This window comes from Siniperca chuatsi, linkage group LG17, assembly GCF_020085105.1.
Source record: "Siniperca chuatsi isolate FFG_IHB_CAS linkage group LG17, ASM2008510v1, whole genome shotgun sequence".
Taxonomy (NCBI): Eukaryota; Metazoa; Chordata; class Actinopteri; order Centrarchiformes; family Sinipercidae; genus Siniperca; species Siniperca chuatsi.
In genome coordinates, this window is record NC_058058.1 from 26,718,820 (window position 1) to 26,737,030 (window position 18,211).

The 18,211-nt window shown below is 40.8% G+C and overlaps 1 protein-coding gene across 12 annotated transcripts in view; it reads left to right on the forward strand.

The window, feature by feature from the left end:
• epb41a (erythrocyte membrane protein band 4.1a) overlaps nucleotides 1-18,211 on the forward strand; it is a 157,972-nt gene that overhangs the window by 82,279 nt on the left and 57,482 nt on the right. For all 12 annotated transcript variants that reach the window (XM_044170557.1, XM_044170567.1, XM_044170558.1 and 9 more), the window contains 6 exons: nucleotides 3,752-4,036; nucleotides 13,692-13,796; nucleotides 15,927-15,969; nucleotides 16,076-16,151; nucleotides 16,874-17,092; nucleotides 17,748-17,835. In XM_044170557.1, coding sequence (XP_044026492.1) covers nucleotides 3,752-4,036; nucleotides 13,692-13,796; nucleotides 15,927-15,969; nucleotides 16,076-16,151; nucleotides 16,874-17,092; nucleotides 17,748-17,835 — 816 coding nt within the window. The remainder of the gene's footprint in view (nucleotides 1-3,751; nucleotides 4,037-13,691; nucleotides 13,797-15,926; nucleotides 15,970-16,075; nucleotides 16,152-16,873; nucleotides 17,093-17,747; nucleotides 17,836-18,211) is intronic.

The window sequence follows — 18,211 nt, forward strand, 5'->3', positions numbered from 1 at the left end:
AGATGAAAACCACTGCTGAGCAAAAAGAACATTAAGGCTTACCTTATTTTTGCCAGAAAAGATCTTGATGATCCCCAAGACTTTTGGGAAAATACTGTGGACTGACCAGACAAAAGTTTGTCCTTTTTGGAAGGTGTGTGTCTCATTACATCTGGCGTAAAAGTAACACCACATTTCAGAAAAAGAACATCATACCAACAGTAAAATATGGTGGTGGTAGTGTGATGGTCTGTTTTGCTGCTTCAGGACTTGGAAGACTTGCTGTGATAAATGGAACCATGAATTCTGCTGTCTACCAAAAATTCCTGAAGGAGAATGTCCAGCCATCTGTTCGTGACCTCAAGCTGAAGCGAACTTGGTTTCTGCAGCAGGACAATGATTCAAAACACACCAGCAAGTCCACCTCTAAATGGCTGACTAGGAAATTCCAAAGTCTTCATTTTCTTCTTCTTCAAAGTCCTGACATGAATCCTATTGAGATGCTGTGGCATGACCTTAAAAAGGCCTGGGGGCTGGACATGTGCGGAGCTGAGGACCTCGGGCGGACGGCCCGGGGGCTGGGCATGTGCGGAGCTGAGGACCTCGGGCGGATGGCCCAGGGGCTGGACAGGTGCGGAGCTGATCTCTTGAGGTCTGTGACGAAGATTGACACCATCTGGAGGCCTGGCGGAATGCTGGTGGCACAGGAGAAAGGTCACAGGAGGCCGGCGGCGAAGACGGAGAGTCACAGGAGGCCGGCGGCGGCCGGAGACCTTCTGTAGACCGGTGGTGAACACTGAGGCCTTCTGGAGACTGGCAGCGAAGGCGGAACCCCTCTGGAGGCCGGCGGTGAAGGCAGAACCCCTCTGGAGGCTGGCCGCGAAGACTAAACCCTCCTGGAGGCCGGAGAACCAGATCAGGGCCCGGCAACAGGACAGCAGGACAGTAAGCCGGTGATGGAGAGACTGGCAGAACCAGTGGTGTCCGGGAACCCGGAGCCTGCCACTCCGGCAGAAGAGGAGGATACTGCTGCAATCCAGCAGAGAATTCTTCGGCGTGCTGCGATCCAACCGGGACAGGAGGCGGCTGCGATCCAGCGGTGACAAGGGATTGGTGCTGCTACGATCTAGCTGGGGAAAAGGGCGATTGCGATCCAGTGATGGCAAGGGATTGGTGCTGCTGCAATCCAGCCAGTAAAGGAAGCGACTGTGATCCAGCGGCGGCAAGGAGTTGGTGCTGCTGCGATCCAGCCGGGAAAGGAGGCGACTGCGATCCAGCAAAGAGTCCAGGGACTGGGGGCTGCTGCGATCCAACAGGGTGCCCAGGGACTGGGGGCTGCTGCGATCCAGCAAAGAGTCCAGAAACTGGGGGCTGATGCGATCCAGCAGGGCGCCCAGGGACTGGGGGCTGCTGCTATCTAGCAAAAACTCCATGAAAGAGTCCAGGGACAAGGGGCTGCTGCGATCCAGCAGGGCGCCCAGCGACTGGAATCCAACCAAGGTCCACGGGAGACAAAGAATCCAAAACAAAACTTACTGTAAAAAAAACAGGGAACTGGGCACTGGAACCAGGTAGAACAAAACGTGCACCAAACGGCGACACACACAAAGGTCAGGAACACTCACTTAGACAGGAACAAAACTCAAGGCAGGAACAACACCATGTGTAACAACAATGACGCAACACTGAACAAAGACAGAGACACAGATTAAATACCCTAGGGGAGGTGAGACAACGAGACACAGGTGCAAACAATCAAGGAAGGACCAACAATCAAAACTGGAGCTGAAAACAAAGACAGGAAGTAAAACCACAAGATACACCAGGGAAGGAACAAACTACAAAATAAAATAGGAAGTGACAACACCTAAACTACCACAACAGGGCCATGTAGGTTTGGATTTTGTTTTCCCTTAATAATAACAACCTTCATTTAAAAACTGTGTTTACTTGTGTTATCTTTGACTAATATTTAAATTTGTTTGATCTGAAACATTTAAGTGTGACAAACATGCAAAGAAAAAAGAAATCAGGAAGGGGGCAAACACTTTTTCACACCACTGTATGTGGAAAATTAGAATGCTATTGTGGAATTACATTTTCATTTTCAAGTTTACATTATCATTTTAATATAGTCCCTTATACACTTCCATAGTTGAAGCCTTAATGACTGTCATCAAAATGAGGGAGGCTTGCCCCCGCTTCTCACAGTGAATCCACTAATATATTTTTGCATCATTTGATGCTATTAGAGCACAAGCATTGAATGACAGGATGTTAAATTGGGACTCTTGTTTAATTTCTAAATAATATAAGGAGAGACTAGTGAGAATATTACATGTTTTTTTTTACTTCTTCTGCCCCGGTCGCATGGTGAGGGGAATTTTTTCTCCTCAGCAACTTGAAACTGGCTTTTACAGTGTTTCATAGTTTATTAAACTAGTTTTATTTTCTTTGTGTATAAGAGATGAAGATTGAGATACTGAATTTATAGCAGTAATCTTAGAAGGCGATAATGTAAGACACCGATTTCTCACTCTCTCTCTCTTTCTGCATGTTTCACCTTGTGCTGCAGCAGTGTTTCTGTTAATCGGTTGGCTTTCAGTTCAGACTTGTCATGTTGAAAGTGATATGGAAATGTTTCAGGTCCAACCTAGTAACATCCAACCTATTTAGACATGAGTTAATCAATTGCCATCAGATTAACGTAACGGGGTGCAGGTCTGAAAGGGGCATTACTCTATCTGCTATAGGTGTATATCCTCCTGTCAACCAGAAGTAACCAAATGAATATGTATGTGGCCAAAATTAAAACTTGGGCAAAATAAGTCCAGTTGGTTCAGTCGTTGTAAGTGCAACATGATTATCAATAGTTTGCTTTCCACTTTCATGCAGTGTTACTCTACAGCAGTGTGCTCTTTTGCTCCATCTCCAACCACATGTTTCAACAGATCTACTGCACCATAGACTGCGTAGTAAAAACAGCATGTTGGCAGCACAGCAGCAGCAGCTTCAGTCCTTCAGTCAGTGTGTGTCACAATGGATACATTCAGAGAGCCCAACACACAATCACTGTGTTACACACTTATTACAGAAGCGAATATACTTGAAGCTTAAAAATATCTTTCTGCTCACGGTAACTCACGTAAAATGTTGATTGAAATAGAAGTGTATATGTTCTGTCGTACTACATGAGATGGATAACTGAAAAATTTAGCTGAAATACCTCCTGCATAGACAGAGTATAAGGGAAACCCTGCAGTGGTTGTCATTTATGGCTTTTCATTAGTTCCCTCAAGTGTTTTAATGTCTTGTGACTATTATACCTCCTTGTCACTTAGATATTTCATGTGTCTGTGCCGCTAACCACCCATCCTTCTCTCCAAGATGCATACGTAATCTTACTCCCAAGTGTAGCTATGTCAGTAAGCACATATACATATACATATATATATATATATATATATTTCCACATTTTTTCAACAACATTTGACAAAATTGATGCTTGAAATTCAGGCACAAACTGATTAATTAGTTGGAGCTGCAGCACCTCTTGTATCATGAACCTTATGCAAGATTCATAACATTGTTTTGATGTGATTTCTACTGTCCATATTTACATAACAACCACTGCTAAAATTACCATTGAGACACACATACTGTATGTATGTATTCACTCCACTGCGCCAGTTTAACTTGATTGTAAACAGATTGATGTCTCTAGTGGTAAAACTACCTATAGTCAAGACTAAATCACAAGTGTCTGTCTCAGGCTGTCCAGGTAGAGAAGAAAGAAGCTGAGCAGGAGGAGGGTGGAAAGGACAAAGAGAACGACAAGGAGAAAGGAGAGGAAGCTGCCCTGGAGAAGGAGGACAAGGAGAAGGAAAAGGAGGAGGAGAAGGAGAAGGAGTCCAGTCCTGAAGGAGGCAGTAAGGGAGAGAAGGAGGAGAAGTCGGCAGAGGAGGAAGCCAAAGCTCCCAGAGCTCCACGGCGGCCCAAGACCATGCAGATCAAAGTCACCCTGCTGGACGACACTCTGTATGAGTGTGAGCTGGATGTAAGAGCTTTTTCATTTTTCTGTATGTCATGCACACACAAAAGGAAAATAAAATTTCAACTGGTTACATGATTTCATTTTAATACATGCAGCCACAGGCTTCCGTTGAAAGTATCAGAACATATCAATTAGTAAGTATTAACGTGTCATAAATACTGTCGTATACAGGTTATACAGCAATTAGTGTTACACCAGATTAATGTAGGTTTATTTTCAAGAACGTTTCAATTTTACAAGAACCAAACGTGAAAATAGTCATAAGCTGCTGCAGCTTATAATTATTTTCATTGTGGATTTTGGTTAGTGTATTATTTGTTCAGTCTATAAAATGTCAGAGAATAAGAATAAATGGTCATAGCATTGCAATTCCCAGAGCCCAAGGTTTTGTCTTTGAGTTGCTTATTTTATCTGATCAACAGTTAACAAACTGTTTATTATGATATGGGACAGAGAAAAACTTGAACATCTCACACTGGAGAAGCTGGAACCTAAAATGTTTTTTTCCTTTTTTTTGAAAAATTACTTTAAATGATTTAGCAGTTCTTAAAATGACTACTATATTGATCAATTAATTAGCTATACATTTCTGCAACAATTTTTATGCCACTATAAAACATATTCTATTGACAGATTCTTCCCATTCAGTGATATTTACTGTAGTCAAATCAAAGTTGAAAAACAGTGCAAGTGAAATTAGTGGTTTTCAAAATTAGGTGAATGTCAGTGTTCATTTTTTTTTTCTTGTGTTGTGAATGGTCTTCCAGCTGTTCACAGTATGTCTGACTCATTGTTGGATTATTACAGAACAGGTTTAATACAGTATAACAAACATGCTGATCATCTGTTGGAAAGTGTGTCTATAAAGAATAGAATTTACCTGGCCTGCTTTTCTTTATTGAGCTCATTCAGTTTCACAGCTTTGGTTAGCTGTGCTCAATTGAGCTAAACATGTTTGTGTGTGCATTTTCATTTTGGTGGTTTAAATGATTTTAAATCCAAGTCCTGATAGACTTGTGGTGTGTTGGGCCTTGCCTAGCCTCACCACGTGTGAGGGACAAAGACAGGCCTACCTGGAAAGGCCAAAGCCTTCACTAAGAGGCTTGACTGAGAAACAAATAACAGACAATAGGAAGGCACTATTTAGGTGGACAGCCACCTTTGAGACTGTTTTTCACATTTGGTTATTGGTCCCTGATCCCAGGGTGGTGCCCCATAATTATTAATCTATATTAATAATGTTGATAATATTAAGAATTGTATTAATATTCATTAATATCTTTGATATTTCTGCTAATAACCAAACCTGCCCTACCTGAATCCCAACAGGTGTAAAAGCCTCACACACAGTTGAAAACATCTGACTGCTACTGCAGTTTTTAAAAGATTGGTTCACCTAAATTAGAAATAAATAAATATAGCTGCAAGCGGCCATTCCAGGTTCAAGCCTTTTTGCGGACAACAGAAGGAAGTAGTTGTAATGACCCAATATTAAAGCTGCAAGCAGCAGGCTTCACAAAGCTGAGCAAGCAAAGTCACTTCAGCTAGTTTAATTCTGTTTAACAGAGTAAGACCAGTCACAAACTTGTTTCACCATTACAATGTATGCAGCATTTCAATTATTGCACACTCAAAGTGCTATTTGCCCCCAGTTTATTGAATGTGAAGAAAAATTGGTGTTTATGTTCAGGACATAGTGCGGGATGTCTTCACTGAGTTTAATCAGGATTGCTTGAAGACAACTTGAGTCATGAGCCGATATGTAATAGACCACGTGCGCATGCACGTACCTTTGAGGTACACGTTTTTGGCATTTGTGACTTCCCCTATGGGGAACTCCCAATTGACATCACGCCGCACTGAACGCTGGGAACTGCAGTCTCCGCCAGAGCTTCAACAGGAGAGCCATTCTTTCCACCTACTGCTGCAATTCTCCTCAGCTAAGTAATCAATCCTTGCAGGCAATGATGTTGATTTGAAAAATCTGACCATGGCTGAGTTTAACATTGCCTTTGGTGTCTACAGAGATAGCTCATGGGAAGTTTATCCAGAACGTGGATCGGAACTGGACACTTATTAGCTGATTATCATATATGATCTGGCAATGTCTTCCGGGGGCACTTTATGAGTACCACAAATCGTTTTCGGCAAAGGGGTATTGTTCATTCAAAACATTTTTGTAGGCGCGACTCCTTCCATAGGTTTTGTGGTGGTCTACAACGATAAATGGTTCGCTGATGTTTGGCCATGTTATGACCTCTTTCAGGATGGATTCTTGCATCTTTATTCTCAAGATAATACACTTCTGAGGTCTGCAGTAAGCTTGTTCGTACACATAGATATTTCACATAGCTGTAGGGTGGCCTCTTTCAGGATGTATGCTTGCATCCTTATTCTTAAGATAAAACATTTCTGAGGTCTGCAGCAGGCTTGCTGCTACACATAGATTTTTCCATAGTCTGGCTGATGCTCAGCATGAACGTTATCTGGCTTGGCGTTGGGTTCCGTCATTTTGGGGGTGGGGGTTGTTTTGGCTTAGCTTGCTGCTTGGCTCATCCAGGAAGCATCTAAGAGCGGAGCGTTCAGCACCAAGCATAACTGTATTTCCATTTGTGGTGATAAATGGTTAAATCTATGATGATAGTGTTCCTGACTGAATGCTGAGTTATTACCACTTCCTTTTAGGCATGGCATCACACTTCTGCCATGGCGACCCCGTCTGGCACATCATCAGATGTTGCTGTATAGTAAGTGCAGACACACAGTGTAAATTTCATGTAGTTCATATGATGTTTGTCACACGTGGCTGGCTTCCTGTTGCTAGTAGTGCTTCCTGTTGGCACTATGACTATAATTCAATACTGACATGTAGAAGTCCTCAGGCCGGGACTCTTATCAAACGTGAAATTTTGGGCAGATCGGACAATGTACACTCACAATTTACAACAACTTCCTGTTTCATGGCGAATAATGAGCCATCATGGCAACAGTTTTTGATGAAAACTCACAAGGTTCAATATTAAGCATCATCAAGTTTGAGGTGGATCTGGTTAACAGTAACAGTATAGGGCCTGTAACTTCCTGTTGCCAGTAGGTGGCGCTATGACTATGTCTGAATATTGGCATGTAAATATTTTCAGGCTGGGACTCTTATCAAACATGTAAAAAAGATCTGACGATGTGGAGCTGAGGTAGCGAGGTAGCGCTGTTACTAATTCTGGAACAAGGTGGTACTGTTACTAATTTTGGAACCAGTTAGCACTGCTACTTATTTTGGAACCAGGTAGCACTGTTACTAATTTTGGAACCCAGAATTTGCCACATCGCCATGGCAACACTGCTTGAGAAAACATAAAAAGCTTTGCAATTTAGCATCAGAAAGGTCTTTAGATTAGGGGCGGCTGTGGTGGTAGAGCGAGCAAACTGAACTTACAGAAACTTCCTATTTAAATATTACTTTCTGTTTCCACTATGTGGCACACTAATAACGCTTGCTGGATATAATGTGTAGACTACACCATGTAAATTCGATGTAAATCAGATGATGTTTGTCACAGAAGGCTGACTTCCTGTTGCCAGTAGGTGGCGATATTGGGGATGTGGATGTGTTCAGGCCTGGACTCTTGTCTATCTTATCTTGAAGTGGATGTACTCAACCTGTTGGCTGGAGTAAATCAATGCGTAAAACATGCCATTTCCGTTTGCCAGTAGGTGGCGCTGTGACAATAACTGAATATTGTCATATAGATGTGTTCAGGGTGGGACCCTTATCATACATATGAAGTTTGGTTGAGATTGGAACATGTACAGTCGTGTTACAAACCACTGCCTGTTTCATGGCAAAAAAAATCGAAATTCGTCACCCCATAATGGCCACACCGTTCGAATAAAACTCAAGCTTTGAGCAACTTTTCATCGTGAAGGTCTTCTTTATATGTTGTCCAAGTTTGAAGTGGATCAGATTAATAGTCTAGGACAAGTTCGTTAAAGTATGCCCTAATAACAATAATCTTAGCAATTATAATAATAATTCCTAGAAATACAATTGGGCCTGGCACTTTTAGTGCCAGGGACCATTGGCCCTGGAACTCTCATGCTCGGACCTAATAATAACAACAACAATAATAATAAAAATAATAATAATAATATAAATTTTATATAGCACCTTTCAAAACAAAGTTACAAAGTGAGTAACAGTAAAGACAAAGAATAAAAGTAAATTAAATCCAAAACATTCCGTCGGCTAAGAAAAAGCCATAAGAAACAAGTGAGTCTTAACAAGAGATTTAAAAGACAAGTTCCACTACTGAGGTGCCCGGACAACAAAGGCTGCAAAGTTGTTGGATGACTAGTGTGTTGCAATAGTCAAGTTTGAGGATGACCTGATCTTGGTTATATGTCTCACTTGGACAAAGCAGGACTTCACCACTTTAGTCACCTGAGCATCAAAAGACAACTCTGAGTCAAAAAATACACCTAGGTTACGGACCTCGTTTTAACATTATTAGATAAGACACCCAGACTAGTCAAGAAAATGTTAATTCTGCAAGTGTTGGGGCCAGAAGGGGTAATTATAATTATTTCTGATTTGGGGTAATTCAACTGCAGAAAATGTTTGGACATCCAATTAATTTTAGCAAGGCAGGACATAATAAATGACATATACGGGGTACCAGGCTTTACAGCACATATAGTTGCATATCATCCGCGTAGCAATGAAAATAAAGATTATGTCTACACATGATTTTCTCCAGGTGTAGCATGTAAATAGTGAATTAAAGGGGACCCAGAATAGACTGAATAGAGTGTCAGAGGAAGCATCGCCAACCATAACAGAAGGACTGTTGGATAGATAAGAGATGAACCAATCCAGAGTCCCATCACTGATACAAACATAGTTTTACAGATGGCTGAAATAAGACATTGTGGTGTACTGTGTAAAAGGCTGAGCTGCGGTCAAGAGGAATTAAAATGGAATAATATTGTCGTAGTGTACGATCTACGAACCCACAGATGCAGAACACGAAAGGAGAAGTTTAATTGACAAAGTTACTCTTTATTTTAACACAAGTAATTGCAGTGGGAAGGGGGATGGTTCTCCAGAGCGGTGACTTCGGCGCTGTTCACAATGGGTCGGGGGAGCAGCGATGGTACAGGAGTGGAGGCTGAAACAGCGGTTACTGGCTTGGCTCCGGTCGAGTGTCGTGTGGATCTGGGCCGGCAGACGAGTCCATGATCCAGAGCAGCCGGTGAAGTGCTGGCCTGGGCTGGCAGCGGATCTGCGTTGTGGAGTTGGCGGTGATGTGTGGATCCGGACAGACTGCGGACCCCGTGGTGAGGAGCAGGCAGTGTAGTGTAAGTCCCAGAGGTCAGGCTCAGAGATGTGGCTTGCAGAGACAGGAAGTCAGGCAGCAAGGCAGAGTGGCTGGATAGACAGGTAGACAGGCTGGAAGAAATCCGGAAGGGGACAGGAGCCGCGATCACGGCACAGGATAATCCTGAGGCAGAAGAAGAGCAGGATCAACAAACGAGGTAACAGGTAATACTAGAAAACGTACTTAACTTTCTTTAAGCGGGGCGCCTTGACATAGTGATCGTACAGAGATGATCTGGCGCTGGTGGTGTGGGAGCGCCTGGTATTTGAGCTGTGGAGACTGATGATTGATTGAAGACATGTGTGCCGGTGATCAGCAGCAGGCGGGAAACCATGGAGCCAGACCAGAAGACATACCACACACACACATCTAAAAACGAGCCGAGGACACACAAGAAACACAAGGAGAGGAGAGCACAAAAAGACACACAGGGATGGGGACGATAGGGTGGCCGACTATAACAAATATTGGGTTGCAGTTATTGTTGGATGGTTTGTAATCCCACATTTCTTTGCGTTTTAATAAATAGACAAAATTAACCCCATAGGACACACCACAAAAGAGATATTTCTATCCACAAAGCCCCAGAAACCTGGCCGGTCCCCTTTCAGATACCCCCAGGAAGGCCCATCGTATCAGACAGGGTCATTGTAAGCTATTAAATATATATAAATAATATATAAATTAATTAATTGATTAGTTGATCGAAAGAAAATTAATCAGTAATTATTTTGATAATCAATTAATCGTTTCAGTCACTTTTCAAGCAAATATGCTTGAAGAGATTTCCTGATTCCAGCTTCTCCAATGTGAGAATTTGTTCCTTTTCCTTGTCATGTAAATTAAATATCTTTGGGTTCTGGACTGTTGTTTTGACAGCAAACAAGACATTTGAGGACATTACCATCGATTCTTGGAAACTGGTATGGGCATTTTTTACTATTTTTGACATTTCATAGATTAAATAGACTGGGATTTGATGGGTCTCTGTAATTAATATTATAAAGAGTACGGTCTAGACCTGCTCTATAGGAAATGTGCAATGAGGTAACTTCTGTTATGAATTGGCGCTATATAAATAAAAATGAATTTAATTAAACAATTAATCAAGAATCCTGATCAAAGATAACTCAGAGGTTCCTTAAGGTGTTGCTGGAGGCCAGGGCAATGCCATCGAGGTGTTTGGCACCAAGTACAATAACTTCAGTTTTGTCAGAGTTTAACATCAGAAAATTACAGGTCATCCAGGTTTTTATGTCCTTAAGGCATGCTTGAAGTTTAGCTAACTGGTTAGTTTCATCTGGCTTGATCGATAGATATAATTGGGTATCATAACAATTAAGGTTTATGGAGTGTTTCCTAATAATATTGCCTAAAGGAAGCATATTTAAGGTGAATAGAATCGGTCCAAGCATAGAACCTTGTGGAACTAACTTTGGCGTGCATGGAGGACTCACCGTTAACATGTACAAACTGAGATGGATCTGATAGATAGGATTTAAACCAGCTTAGTGCGATTCCTTTAATGCCAATTGAATGTTCCAGTCTCTGTAATAGTATGTGATGGTCAATGGTGTCAAATGCAGCACTAAGATCTAACAAGACAAGTACAGAGATAAGCCCATTGTCTGATGCAATTAAAAGGTTGTTTTTACCAGTGCTGTCTCTGTGCTATGCTGCACTTTAAATCGTGACTGAAAATCCTCAAATAAACTATTGTTATTTAGAAAGTTACACAACTGATTGGCGACTGCTTTCTCAAGGATCTTAGAAAGAAAGGGAAGGTAAGATATAGGTTTATGGTTGGCTAAAACCCCTGGATCAAGAGTGGGCTTTTTAAGAAGCGGTTTAATTATAGCTACTTTAAAGCACTGTGGGACATAGCCTGTTAATAAAGACAGATTGATCATATCCAGTAAAGAAGTGCTAACTAAGGGTAAAACTTCTTTAAGCAGCCTAGTTGGAATGGGGTCTAAGAGACAGGTTGATGGCTTAGATGAAGAAATCGTTGAAGTTAGTTGAAGAAGGAGAAAAGCAGAATAAATATATATCAGGTTTTAAAGCTGTTTCTAAGGTTCCTGTGTTTGAAGATAAATTGGTACGGGTTGAGGCTAGGACGTGATGAATTTTTTCTCTAATAGTTAAAAACAAAGAAGCTCATGAAGTTGTTACTACTGAGGGCTATAGGAATACAACATCAGTAACACCATGACATTGGCACTGAAGATAACATCTTGGATTATAAGAGGAATCAGCTCCCCTGCAAAAAGAAGTATTGAACTATCTACACAAACGAGGGCTGTGCCTTTGATGTGTGAATGACTTAGTTTCTTTGGATTGATGAGCAGTTGGCACCTGCCATCAGTGTGTGAATGTGATATGTAGAGTGAAGCACTTTGAGTGGTTGGAAGACTAGAAAGGCGCTATACAAATACAGTCCATTTACCATTGCGGTTTCTTCATTTTTTTTTTTTTTGGTGGAATATGCTATCATTCTACCTCTTAGAACTGCTTTTGCTGTTTCCCAGAGACTGCTTGTGGTTATATCAAGGGTGTTGTTGGTTTCTAGAAAGGATGCCCATTCTTGTTCAAAATACTTGATTAAATCTGGGTCTTTAAGGAGTGAGGTATTAAAGCGCCATCTAGGTGGGGGATGTGGGTGAATTCATGTTAGTAATTTGAGGGTGATAGGAGCATAGTCTGAAATAATAATACTGATGTTGGATTCTATTGCTCTATGCGTGAATGAATTGTTTACCAGACAATAGTTAATGTGGGAGTATGTTTTTTAGTATGAGGAGTAGTAAGAATATTCTCTATTGTCTGGGTTGTGTAGTCTCCAGATATCTATCAGTCCACAATCTGACATACATTGTATAATTGTAGATGAGAAGTGGAAGGGCTTATGGGAGGTTGGAATAAAGGAGCGACCAAGATCTGGGATTAAAACTGAGTTAAAATCGCCTCCTAGAATAATATGGGAATTGGAAAAGTTGGCTAATTCTGAAAAGCTTAGGGGCATGAGAGAAATTAGATAACACTTTAACTAGATCCATGACTTTTCCACTACCAACAAGCATCATGGAAACCCATGCAACCCTCAAATCACAGAGCAACTCACAAAACCTCCTATACACCACTGACCCAGCAGTCTAATCCCATTATGGACCAAACCCTCCATTTTCAATTAACTCCTCAGAGAAGCTCTTTGAACATGCAGTTCCTACCATTATCTGTTACTAAGGTCTCACTATCCACAACTACTTCCAGTTTTTTCATTTGTCAAACTGCAACCCCTTAGCCTGCAGCCAGCTTAAATCCATCATCCTCAGACAAAACTGTGCTCTCTACCCTTCCTAAGGATTTAGGAAATGTCTCAAAGGCATGGTGGAACCTGACACACCCACAGTATGTCCACTGCCTAAACCACAAAGATCAGTTTACCTGCATATCTACTAGCAACCTCCCAGGTCCCTCTAGACCCTTAACAAGACTTAAACTCAGCCTTTCTCCTCTACTGGACAAAGACACCTGCCATGAACACAAATGTAACAAAAATGCCAATTGGACTATCAAATATCTATTAGACAGATTTTAATGATGGGTGATTCCAACATTTCCTAATTATACCTCAGTGATCAACTTTTCACCCAGACTAGGGGACAATTTCAAACAACCTCAAAGCTCTCAACCAATTAATCCTGGCCACTTCCCACCATATCCCCCATGTCAAACAGGAGGCCTTCTGTACAGAATCAGACAACACACATTGGACGGCTAGCACTGCAAGGGAAATGTGAAACCACTGCAAAGTTTTTTTTAGGTTACAAACCTGCCATCCGCAAGGATTTCTCCTTCTTTCTTATTCCTACCTCTTTTAAGAATAAAAGACAATCATTGGCAGCACACCTTCCTTCTCTTTCTGGTGTCACTGACGCCTAAAGCTCTACACCTTTTTGAATATCATTCTGATAAGTTGGGAAGAAAGGGTCATTGTGGCTTCAATCCCATCTCAGACCAGTCCTCTCCTCTGCTGAGTTCCTGCTTCAGTTTGAATCTGACAGCTGTTAAACTGTCTTGTGGGAGAAGCAACTGCTCTCTCTGAGCTTTTGCGCTGTACTCACCATCTGCTCAGTCTTGTTCAGCACATTACTGAATACATTGTCTTGTATGTGATGTCAGGTCTGTTACATCAGTTACATGTTTCAGTGTCTTGTTCCCTTTATGTGTGTGTGTGTGTGTGTGTGTGTGTGTGTGTGTGTGTGTGTGTGTGTGTGTGTCAGAAACATGCCAAAGGCCAGGAGCTGTTCATGAAGGTGTGTGACCACCTCAACCTGCTAGAGAAAGACTACTATGGCCTGACCATCTGGGAGACGACCACCATGAAGGTGAGCTGGATTCTAACTTTCACTAGTTAGTAACAATCCCAACCGCAGTAGGACATTAAGACTCATTAAGACAAGAAAAAGTCAGCTCTTTATTGGGACTGTCACAATCATGACATTTTTTTTTTAAATAAATGCAAATAAATGCGATTAATGATTTAATTGGTTAAATCTTTTTTTTTTTCATTTTATGCCACACAGTGGTGCTGTTATGTTTGGCTTTGCAACTAGGCCTAAATCCAGGTTGTTAATTTCAGTGGCTGCCAATCAAAACAATTGGCAAAGGAGTGTCAATTAATCTTCAAATAGTTTGTGCATTCTGAAACAATGTTTCACCTCTCGCTCTGCTGCGTGTAGATTTATTTTAAGTAGTTTGTTCTGAAACTGTTGTGTAGGCCTACCTAATTCAATGACAAAGTGGTTCAAGATAGTTAAATAATGTAGAAGGGCCCTTGATTTTGTTTTCAAAAGTTAATATGCAACGGGGAAACAAAGCCATGTTTACGTCCAAGCGTTTTTATGCAAATTATCTAAGTAGAAAAGCCAGATGGAAGAGACAAAATTTGACAAAACTTCCACAATATCGCTATGTACAGTAAGTATAATACGTTTTTACATTCGCTTGGGGTGTTTTTTTCCTTTTGTCCCTAAAGTTTATGCGACAAATAGACAATGGAAACGCACTTGTCGAATAATAATGTAGCGAATATTACATGAGAAATCAGCTGTTTGGTCCCAATACATTGCACAACAATTCTAAACTGGGTTTAAACATACTGAAATTAAGCAGCAATGGACTGTCTGTAAATTATGTCCAGCATAACTTTCCCCAGAGCTGTCAAAAGCACTGTTGCACCCAATGGTGGGAGGCCATCCGCCGCTGCCATGTTAAGTCAGCTCCTTGATCAATACAGAATATAGTAACTTTCACCACTGCTCATTTTAGAAGGGCCACCGCATGAAATTTGATTAGATTATTAAACGGACAATGGATCACAGATGTTTGTTTCTGGCTACCAGTATTAGCTAGCATAGCTGGCGAGCCTTCATTTTCCCAGGATTGTGCCTGGTGGGCGGAGAAGGGTCCAGCCTCCTGAGGCCACTAGTTCTGTGAGCCAATGGGGTTTGAGCATGCATAGTAGGGTTCTGTTGTATGAAGTAGGCTACGTAAACATTCACTTATTTCACCTCAGCAGTCCACCAAAATCTGTTTCTGAACAAAATTGAGTTTGTAAATAAACAAACAAAAGTTGCTGAATCTTCAGTCATATTAGATCTACAAGGCCTAATTTAAAAGTTTGTTCTGAATTTTGTAAGGCAAGGTTACTACTGCACTTTCGATTTCCACTGCTTTTCTAGCCTGTTAGCTTACTACTATAATTTCCCATAGAGGTTAGCGAGTTAGCTAACATTAACTCGCAGTTTATTGCATACAGCCTGTGGTAGCTCATTAGCCGCCAGCATCTAGCTTTCCAACAAATGCTGTTCTAATAAATTTATGACATGTGTTTTCTAAAATGATCAGTGGTAAAAGTTACTATACTATAAATGTTGATTAAAAATGTTGCTGTCTGTTGATACTTTGATCCTTTGATTTGAGCTAAGAAAAAATTGGATCTAAACATTGAGGAATGAGCCGAGGTAAGTTCGCTTCTTCGTGTCGAACCTCCCCCGTCTCCCTATGAGAAAGATGATTAGTCGAATTAAAAATTAATTGACAACCAGTTCAGGCGGCGTATTGGTGGAATTCATTTTTATTTGACAGAGGACTGTAAGCTTCTGATTGGCAAAATTAAAAAATTACTGAGTTACCCCGCCCATTCAAAGTCTCCGGTCTGCAGAGATACCCTACTCCAAATGGTGTAGAAAACGGGATGGAAATATGGCATTTATGTTTGTTTTGTGTACTTGGCTTAAAATTCCCTTGATTGTGGAATCTGATGATTGTGCAAAATAATCGCGGTCAGCTCAAATTACACCGATTAGGAGATCATGTAATAATTACAACAGGCCTACTCTTTGTATGTAAATGTCATTTATAGTTAGATTAACCTGTGGCCCTCAGTGGTTAAGGACTTCTGACACTGAACAGTGTTTGATATCAAACCTCATGCTACTCATTTTCTTGATCAGACTTGGATGGACCTTTCCAAGGAGATCCGCAGGCAGGTACAAGGTGAGCGGAACTTCAGCCACAAATACACCATATGTTCTCATTTTCTTTTGTAACATGTTTCTAATGGTTACAGTTATTTCATCACACCCTCTATGTCTTTCTCAAGGTGTCAACTATAATTTCACCTTCAATGTGAAATTCTATCCACCGGACCCAGCCCAGCTGTCTGAAGATATAACAAGGTACTGCATGGGTTCCAGTGATTTTGTCAACTGCTACCTACAATCATAATTTTATTGTAGCTCAATGTGGACAGGATTTTTTTCTCCATATGAGGTGGAATCATTTTAACACTGCATTTAACATTGTATTCGGTAATTTTAGGAGTGCATGTGTGATTTTTTTCCCTTCTCATTCAAACATTAAAACAATAAATGTGTGCATTGTACAATTTATGCAACTTATACCTGGTTTGGTAAGGTTATATTTCCATGTTTCCTTTTTGTCATAATTTGACCCTCTTTTTAATATTATGGCGGTTACATATAATTTTAAAATGTAAATGTAACTTATTCCAATTCCTGGCACCACAGAACCTAAAGGAACAAGTTGGTGTTAAACCTCTACAAGTCAGCAACACTGGCTCTAGTCTGGTGGACATGAACTGAAATACAGCGTATCTAAAAAAGCAGTGGAGAAACTCATCCAGGTTAATCAAATGTAAAATTTACCCTTATGAACATACATATTGTAATCAAACATTACAGGAACGTGCAGATGAGAGATTCATTTAGCATGAAAGCTGAAAAATCTTATTTACTTACTAACCTTTTCTCAAGCTTTCAACCACATCTCACAGTTTTCCTCGGCGGATGCAGTACAGACCCCATGTGCAATTATCTGTTAACATGAAGCCAGAGTTCCATATGTTGTACTTGTGAAACTCCCTGTTTGTGCATTGCAGGTACTACCTGTGTCTCCAGCTGAGGAAGGACATCCTGCAGGGCCGCCTTCCCTGTTCCTTCGTCACCCTGGCCCTGCTGGGCTCCTATGCCCTGCAGTCGGAGCTGGGCGAGTACGACCCCGAGGTGCACGGCAACGAATACGCTAAGGACATGAAAATGGCCCAGGGTCAGACAAAGGAGCTGGAGGACAAAATGATGGAGCTTCACCATACATACAGGTCAGAACACTGCCTCAGTCAAACACTTGTTCAATACCACAATTAAGTGGATTTGTAAAATAATTCAAGTCAAATCCTGTATTCAAAATTTTACACAAGTATCAGTACATAAATATTATTTGCATAATGTAATTAAGTATCTGAAGTCAAAGTACTACTTATGGTAGTGCATCCATATTTAAGCAACATTTTAACTACATTATTTTAATCTTTAACAATACAACCTAATTCATGAAATAATCATATGTTTTATAAATAAAATCTAAAGTAACTAGTAACTATCACTGTAAGATAAATGTAGTGGAGTACAAAGTACAATATCCACCTCTAAAGTGAAAGAGAAGTTTTAAAGTAGCATAAATGGAAATATTTATTTAAAATACATGAAAAATGTGTACTAAATTACAGTTCTTAAGTAAATGTACCTCACTCGACCACTGCACTCAACAGAACTTACTCCATCTAATTATTAATGTAACTATACATAAACTACACTACAAGGGAAGGCTTGAATAAAAGATAAATCAGCGGTGAGGGAAAAAGACACCTGCCGCCACTGTCATTAAAAAGCCCAGTTTTGTGCTATAATAAACTTGAATTGAATTGAGACCCAGTATCAGTATTTATATCATAGCATGCTGTGGTGTTGTGGCAGGTCAATGAGTCCGGCCCAGGCAGACCTGATGTTCCTGGAGAATGCCAAGAAACTCTCCATGTACGGAGTGGACCTCCACCAGGCCAAGGTGAGCACATGAGCTACAATTCTCCAGCTGCTCTGCTAGTCAGCTGCTCTTTATTCTTAAATGCTTGAAAAAGGACTTAGTAGTAGTAAATCATACTTGTTTTCCATTGTTACTTTAGATCCAAGTATCCTTCATAGATCAAATAAAACCTACAACACACTTAATCTGGGTGTTAATGTGATGCAGCCTTCCAGTGCTCCATGAAAACAAACGGCATAGATGTAAAGAGAAAAAAAGACAATGTGTTTGCTGTTTTGTCTGTAAGTATTTTTAATGTCATGCATCACAGAAGCGTGCTTGCCTAGCCTGAACATCAGGAAGACATGTGACTTGTCCGGTTTTACAGTAGATAAATCAGGTCAGTCTGTTTGCATCA